General features: G+C 48.5%; 1 protein-coding gene across 12 annotated transcripts in view; it reads right to left on the bottom strand.

The window, feature by feature from the left end:
• The window catches only part of IQSEC3 (IQ motif and Sec7 domain ArfGEF 3), a 106,220-nt gene extending 100,414 nt beyond the window's left edge, over positions 1-5,806 (bottom strand). For 10 of the 12 annotated variants that reach the window (XR_006708707.1, XR_006708708.1, XR_006708706.1 and 7 more), the window contains exons 1-2: positions 5,118-5,806; positions 460-564 (exon numbers count right to left, since the gene is read on the bottom strand). Coding sequence is in view for 9 of the 12 variants with exons in the window: in XM_045463288.1 (XP_045319244.1) it covers positions 460-564; positions 5,118-5,674 (662 nt within the window). In the remaining 3 variants the exon portion in view is untranslated. The remainder of the gene's footprint in view (positions 1-459; positions 565-5,117) is intronic. The other 2 variants (XM_045463281.1, XM_045463282.1) reach the window with 2 other exon arrangements.
• Positions 5,807-8,028: the final 2,222 nt, after the last annotated feature.

The raw sequence follows: 8,028 nt of genomic DNA on the forward strand, positions 1-8,028 counted from the left end.
TCTGGACCACAGGTCCTACTGCTGATCCCACCTTTCCCCTCCTTTCCCATATCAGCCTCACTTTCATTAGCTCTCCACCCAGACCTGACCCCATCTGCCTTTTCTCGTAAGTGACCTTTGAAACTCAGGCTGAACAGATATTTGCTGAATCAGCAGAACCAACTGCTGCTCCTCTTGCTTGGTTTCAGGCCAATAGGAAAATGTTCCAGGATGCCTTTGTATGGGGCCCTTATGGTGCTAACTCTGTGGGCCTGGGAAAGGCTTGGGGATATGGAAGGACAGAGCAGGATGGAACAAGGCACAGGGAGCTTGTGAGGAGGACAGAGACCAGTGGGTTTTCCCTGAAGCAGGGGTAATTTGTTTCTCTTGAATTGTGTTCTTTTTGGATGAAAAATTGGAAAGAGCAGTGGTCTGGGCTCTTGTACAAGCAGGGGACAGAGGATCTTTATAAGTGCCTACTTTGTGCCGGCTTCTAGGTGAGCAAAAAGACACACACTCCTTCCTCTTGGTGAGCCTTCACTCTGGCCCCATTTTCCAGCTGACCGGCAAGAAGTCCTCTTCTTGCTGGGGGTAGAGGAAGAAAAGGAGGATATGCAGTTTGGTGAGCACTGACCTTCTCGTTGCTTCCCCAGCAAAGCAGGCCTTCCAGCTACAGGTAGACAAGGACTCTGAGTATCAAGGCCCTTCTTACTCTGTTGAAAGGGTTTAGCCTAGTAGGAGGTGATTAGGATAGGGGGGACTGTACTTTTAGGGGATGGGATGATGTTCATATGCAATACAGGTATCTCTGTGAATTGAATCTTCAGGGCTCTGTCCTCCTTCCAGCTACCCTTGGCTCTTACTCTTCCTGACATAAACCCTTGACTCCAACCAAGATAACCTCTCTGGGCTCTCAATATGACTTATATGCTCCCCCTTTTCACCCTGTTCTCTTCTGATAGAGGGTGGCTCTAGGCAGCAGCAATCTGCTTATATTTGTTTAGATATTTCTTGATATATGTCTCAGGTATGTTGAACAAGGACTATTTGCTTCTTTCCTGTTTTTCCCCAGCACAGGGTGTACAGTTTTGAATGGACCGGACACTAGATAAAATACAGCTGACTGACTGACAGACCTTCACAATCTCTTAATAGCTCTCAGAATGGGCCGGACTTGAGCTGCCATCTCCAGGAGGACAACCCTGACTCAGTAGGAGTAGAGACACCTGCTCCAATCAGCATTTTAGACAACAGGCTAAGAAGCACATCTAATGACTTTCTAACTATCCTTCAGCCTCCAGTCAGTATGATACCATGGAGCTCAAAAATTGACCTAAGATTTATTTCACGCTTAAAGGATGGGAGTAGAGAAGAGGAGACTTCCCTGGGCAGCTTACGTGGAACCAACAGATAGATAGAAGGAAGAAAATATGGGAGAGAGAAAGAGTTTGAGGGAGAGAAGAAAGAGGAAAGAGAGAAGGAAGGACAAAGAGAAAGGAAAAAGTGGTGAGGAAGAGAAAGTATAAAAGGAAGACAAAGGATGAAGGAAGAGAAGAGAGGACAGGGGCTACTGAGCCACCCAGACTTCATGGCTACTTGGAGGTGGGGAGTAGGAGCTGAATTTGATTCACAATTCAGGAATCTTACCCAGCCTCCAGTAATCCTCTGCTTAAGGGTTGGGGAACACGGGAAAGCCCTGGGATCCACCAGCTCTAAATGCATGGCTGGGTGGGTGTGCAAGCATGTGCTCAGACAGAGGAGCTGTGGTCACACTGAAGCAGTAGCCTCAGGGAGGGTCATGTGCTTCCATGGCAAGGAGTAGACTTTGCCAGATCAGGCTGAGGCTCTGACTCCAGCCAGGAAAAGGGATAATCAATTCTGTAGATGCTGTGAGCCTTGATTGAAAAAATAAAGAGGAGGAAGCTAGATCACTGCTTTCATTAAGAGGCAAAAACAGTGGGGGCTGGAGCTTAGCAAGAGCCAGGAAGCACGCAGAGAAAGAACATTAACCCCTCCAGCATCTTTCTTCCATGGTATGTCTGCACTCACTCACCCCCTCATCATTGCTTCTTTGGCCTGACCTCCAGGGCCACCACCTTCCCATCTCCCTCAGCGAAGAAGGGAGAGAGACCAGGCTGCATATTAATGCAGATCTGATGACAATTAAATGATCCATTATTTTTTGGTTCCAGGTTCCCCAAGGCTCTTGCCTCTCCTGGATTTGGGCAGGAAGAGGAGTTCTGAGGATAAGAGACAAACTGTGTGGGAAGATAATGCATCTAACACGATGCCTGGGCCCTTGTAACCCACACTCAACCCTCAGCAACCTCACCAGGGCTGCAGTCTTACTATAACGAGGCCAGAGAAGGACAAGTAAAAAATGAGAAAAGATTTCAGTAAAATTATGATCCAAAGACCTCATCTGCCATATCGTCTTCCTACTTCAGCACGCCCAGTAGAGAACTGATTCAGCAGGGAGCTCCCCAGGAGAAACACCAGGGAGAGGGCTGCTGGCTCTGCTTTTCTCCTCATCTCACCCTATCCATAAAGATCTCTCTCTCTCTCTCTCTCTCTCTCTCTCTCTCTCTCTGCCTGCTGGCTGCATCTAGCCCTGCACCATCGAGAGGTATGGGCAGAGGATGACAGCCATACAAAATGGGGGTCACGGGTAGAAAGCAAGGTGGGGCCAAACACGTAGTCAGCAACAATGATTTATTCCTGAGGTTCTGTGGGGGTGGAGGGGGACTTAGGTTGAAGTTAGGCAGAACCGTGGAAAGAAATGAGTGGCACAAAAGGCACAAAAGGCATTCAGCCAGCCAAGATGTCCATGATTCACACCCAAGGGGAGAGAGAGTTGCAGGGAGGAGGTAAGGCATTCTCTCTAAGTATCTTGGTATCCAGCCTCAGAGAGAGCAGAGGGAAAAGCTGGAGGATCTGGAGGAAAGAAGGAGCCACTTGTGGTATTAACCTCTTATTGCCTGGCACAACTTTCTAAGGGAAAGATTTTTAACAACTTCCACTCTCCTCCACCATTCTAATTACCTCTTGTTTTTGTTTTGCTCCTATGGGAAGCAAAAGCAGGACAAAGGAGAAGAAAAGATGAGGACACTATGGTTTGTCTCTGGTTTTGACTTGTGAGGCTGGATAGGAATCCAAGTGATTCCTAAATCCCTGGTTTCCCAGCAAGAGCACCTGGGAAGGAGAGTTTGGGCTCTCTAAGCTACTTTGGGGACCACAGTAAAGTCCTCCAAGAAAAATTAACTAAATCATTCTTGCTCATGCTTCCCTGAAGGGATGAAAAGAAAGTGAAAGAGAAGGGAGATATCAAAGGGCATGAGGAGAAGAATCAGGTGAAGAACGATAATTACCAGGAAACTGTGGCTGCCCCCAGGGAAATGAATGGACTAGTTCTTTCCCCCCCCCCTATTTGGGGGAAAAGCCAGACAATACCTTGTAAGAATATTGTCTTTTTTGAACCATGGGCACTGAGGGAAAACTGACTTTCTGCTTTTTATGCCAGATAAGGAAAGAAAACCATGAAACTGAAGGAAGAGCAAATGGGCCATTGAGGGACCTGGGGAAGAAAGCCGCATTTTCTTGGGGCCTGAATCAAGTGCTATACGTCTGCCAAGCCAGATCATCCTGGATCTTCACCCCTAAGAGCCCATGGTTCCAGTCAAATCTACCCTGTGAGCTAACATATCCTGACCCAACTTCTCTAACTATGTAGATGTGAGGAGAAAATGAGTTTTTAAGGAATACATCAAATCTTCACAAGTATCTGCAGACCTAAAACATGCTGAAACTGGATGAAGGTGGGATTCTTGGCTCTCCTCCTTCCTCTCCCCACCCCGCTCTTCCTTTAGCATCACGATTGTCAGGGGCAGGTGCTGACTAGGTACTGATTTCCCCTGAGCTGTTCTTCCATGCAGTTCTCCCATCACCTGTATAATCAGAGGAAGGAAGCTGATATGTCACGGCCTTTCCGGTACAAAGGTGGGAATATTCCAGTCCTCTTTCATCTCTTCTTCCCATGTCCCTAGTTCACAGACACTGAAAGTAAAGAGCTTGAGGTTCTAGAGTCCCTCCCTGGAGTTAATGAGTATATCTCTCTCAGGACCCAACATGAGGATTCCTATTATCACCAGATAACCAAGCGGAAACAAGATTTGCAGTCACCAGCCATAACAGAGAGATTTAAACATCCAAATACCAACAATTCCTTTTGTCAACTATCCCTTTCATCATTGTTCCCTTTACACAATTGCCAACCACCCTACACAGAAATCCTCCTTGAGTCAGAGGAAAAAGCTATAGCCAGATTGAGACCTCAGGCTATAACACAGTCCTCCACCGGCTTGGTGGGATGTGTCTTTGCACCCCTTTAGTTCTATGGGGATTCAGAAGAAAGATGCCCACTCAGGTCAGAGCAGAGTAAGCTTCCCCCAAAGAGCCACTCCTGGCTTTGACTCCCACTGCATCACTTAAAGAGCCAGACTCGTTCCTCTGGGAAATGCTTTCTCTCACCCTTTATCTTCCTCTACCTCCAGCTCCCCTGCCTTCTCACATCATACCTGCTTTTCAACTGTATCCCCTGCATCCTAAATTTTCTCAGATTCCAATTCTACTCTGCCTAGACCCTAGCCGTTTTAAAGCTCTTAACATGTCTCTTTGCCAAGCCTCTGTCTTTTTCATATCTCACTCTCCATTCAAATAATTTTGCTACCCAAACTCCCTTCCAAATTTTTCCTAACTTAAAAAAATTCAACTGTTCTTTTTTCTTTGGTTTAATTTTCACCAAAACTTCCTTCCAATCTTGTCCTCTTTAAAACCTCTTTAAAACCGGTATCCCCAATAACTTAAAACCCATTTCTTTCCTCCTTTGCCCCCAGTAATGGTCTGGATGCTCTCTTTTGCTCCAGCACCCCCTCAGCCCTCTCAAACACTGATATCAATCCCTCTTTTCCCCCAAATCTCCTTGACACACTTCTACCTCCAAGCATCTGCTCATCTCTTCACTTCAGGTTACTCTAGTCCTTCAGACTCTTAGGTGCACCTGGTTTTCCCCTTATCTCCTCCTTTTACCCATTTGCTTCCCTGTCTGTCACAAGAGTCCCCATCCCTTCTTCCCCACTCACTCGGGTCTCCTGCTCAGGACGCCCTTGCCGAGGGCGGCGGGGGATTTGTGCTGAAGGAGGGTTCCAGCGGCAGTGCAACAACTCGGGGGACGCTCTTTCTCCTTGTCGGCGACTGCCCCGGGCGCCACTGGGTGCTGGTGGGGAGACTGGGGTGCGTGAGCCCTGCTGCTGGGGCCCGGCTGGGGCTGCACCAGGAGCTGTCCGTGGTGCTGAAGCGGTGGCTGCTCCGGCGCAGGCTGCGGCGCGGCGGGCGAGAGCTGTCCGTGGTTCTGGAGCGGTTCCTGGGCCCCAGCGGCGGCGGCGGCGGCGGCTGTGGCCGGGGTGACGGGCAGCGAGGCTGGCGACGGAGGGACGAGCCCGGGCGGAGGCTGGGCTTGCAGCAGCTGTTGGTGCTCCCACAGGCTGCGGTTCTCGGCGCTTAGCTCGTCCAGCCGCCGCTCCAGTTCGTCGATGCGCTGGCGCTGGGTGTGGATGAGGCTCTGCTGGTTCTGCACGATGGCCGTGAGCTCCTTGAGGTAGAGCACGGCACGCACCGGGTTCTCCAGCAGGCTCTCCATGCCGCCCGCCGCCGCCTGCACCCTGCCTGCGCCTCGGCGGGCGGCGGGGAGCGCGAGGGCGCGCAGGAGCCGAGCAGCCCCAGCGATCCGCTCACCTCCCTCTCCAGCGGGCCCAGCCTCCCTCCCAGCCGCCGGCGCCGCGTCACGGCCACACAGACATTCACACACGCACCGAGGGGCGGGACCGCGGCGCCAGGGCCCACCCATCCTCCCACCTCCGGGCTTCGTGAGGAGTCTCGGCCTCCTGCAGGGCTGACAGGAGAAAAGGGAGACGACTGAGGGAGTCGGGCGAGGGGCGGGTGGCGCGGGGGCAGCATAAACGAGAGACTGGAGATAGATAAATCAGGGGAGAAAAGGAAAGCGGCTGAGGTAGATGTACCTGTGCTGTGAGAGTGCGGTGGGACGGGTAGGAAAAGAGAAGCAGATAAGGAAAGAGGGAAAGAAGAGGGAGACTGAGAGAATGTTGGGGGGCGGGGGAGAGAGAAAGTGGCAAAAGGAAAGAGAAATGTATTTAAAACGAGGAAGTCATGGGACTCTGAGAGGTCATGATTTCTGTTTCCTATGTCCAGCCATCCCAGAGGTTAGGGGTCACCTTAAACACCTTCTGGAATGCATGGGTGGCTTAGTAGGTTAAGCCTTGACTTTTGCTTTCGCCCAGGTCATGATCTCACACCTCGTGAGATGGAGCCCTGCGTTGGGCTCTGCGCTGAGAGCAGGAAGCCTGCTAGAGATTCTGTCTCCTCTCTCTACTCCTTCCCCGCTCTCTCTCTCTCTTAAAATAAATAAATAAACATAAAAAGTATTTTTTAAAAATTTGAAAAAGACCTTCTGAGGAGAAGTCACACGTGCCCCCTTTGTACTAAACAATATATTCTCTTGGGGAATTCCCTGAGACACAAAAGTCATAGAACTATAGGGGACCCTATACATCTAGTCCTTCATTCAGCCAAGAGGAAACTTAGGGTGAGAAGTCTGTTTATGCTGGGTGTTCTCTGGACAAAACTGTCCTCGGGACAATTTTGGCCACTCTAATATGAACATGAACTAAATATACCAAACCCTATGTGTCATGGGATCATGCTTCCAGAAACTTCTGAAGAGATTATTCTGTGTGAAAAGCAATTATGGGGGCACCAGAGTGGCTCAGTCAGTTGAGCAGCTGACACTGGTTTTTGGCTAAGGTCATGATCTCACGGTTCATGAGATCGAGCCCCACATTGGGCTCTGTGCTGACAGTGTGGAGCCTGCTTGGGATTCTCTCTCTCTCTCTCTCTCTCTCTCTCTCTCTCTCTCTCTCTCAAAATAAATGAATTAATTAAAAAAAGAAAAACACTTATGAAATGCATCCTCCTAACAAACACTGAGCTAGGTGATGACTGATCAAGATGACTAGGACGGAATCTTTGGCTTCTTGAAGCTTACAATTAAGTAGGTGAAACAGGTAGTAAATACTTAATTTTGATATATGATGGTGGTTGTATGTTATAAGATAGAGTATGCCCAGAGTGCTACAGGAGCCCAACAGCTTGGAGTATCTAGGAAAGTTTCTTGCAGAAAGTAACACTTAAAGTGGAAAGGATTTTCCAGAAAGGGGGAACAGAATGAGCAAAAGATCAGAGATATGAATCAACATGAACTGAATAATTCATAAATTACTACAACAAATGTACATGAAACACCCATTAATTGCTAAGTAATGTACTAGGAACTATGCAGGCTATACCTAGCATAGATAATAAATTTATGGTTTCTATAATCAAGGAGATTATAATCAAATACAATAGGTATGGTGTGCACATGAACAACTAAAATACAAATCAAAATTTCTGTGAGAGCTCTTCAAGCCAAGTGCCATAGGAGCTCAGGGGAGGAATAGATTGTGTTTGACTACGGTGATCTGATCAGGAAGAGGTGTTATTCAGCTAAGCTATGAAGGATGGAAAAGATTGCAACAGGTAGACAGAACGGGGGAGCGGGGAAGAAGATGGAAAAGATATGTGAGACAGCAGGAAGGACTCAGGAATGAAATAGAGCACTTTAATCTAATTTGGCAGAGAAATGACCTTTTCCTCTGGGCTATAAGTCCTCTTAGCATATCTGTTACTGTACGGCTCTACTCTCCACACAGGTTGTGTTCCCCCAAGGTAGGCCTATCTGTGAATACCATGTGTCCAGTGAGCTGGGCCAGCCAAGCCCATCTGGTGCCAGACTTGAATGACCTTATGGGAAAGGATATGTGCTCTGCAAATATATTGGTTTCTCTGCACCTGCAGTATGTTTTTATTTTGCTTTCCTCCCATTTATTTTCCTAGGAAATTTCCTTTTGTAAAGAATGAAGGAAGGAGGCTTATCCA

Source organism: Leopardus geoffroyi, chromosome B4 (assembly GCF_018350155.1).
Source record: "Leopardus geoffroyi isolate Oge1 chromosome B4, O.geoffroyi_Oge1_pat1.0, whole genome shotgun sequence".
Lineage (NCBI taxonomy): Eukaryota > Metazoa > Chordata > Mammalia > Carnivora > Felidae > Leopardus > Leopardus geoffroyi.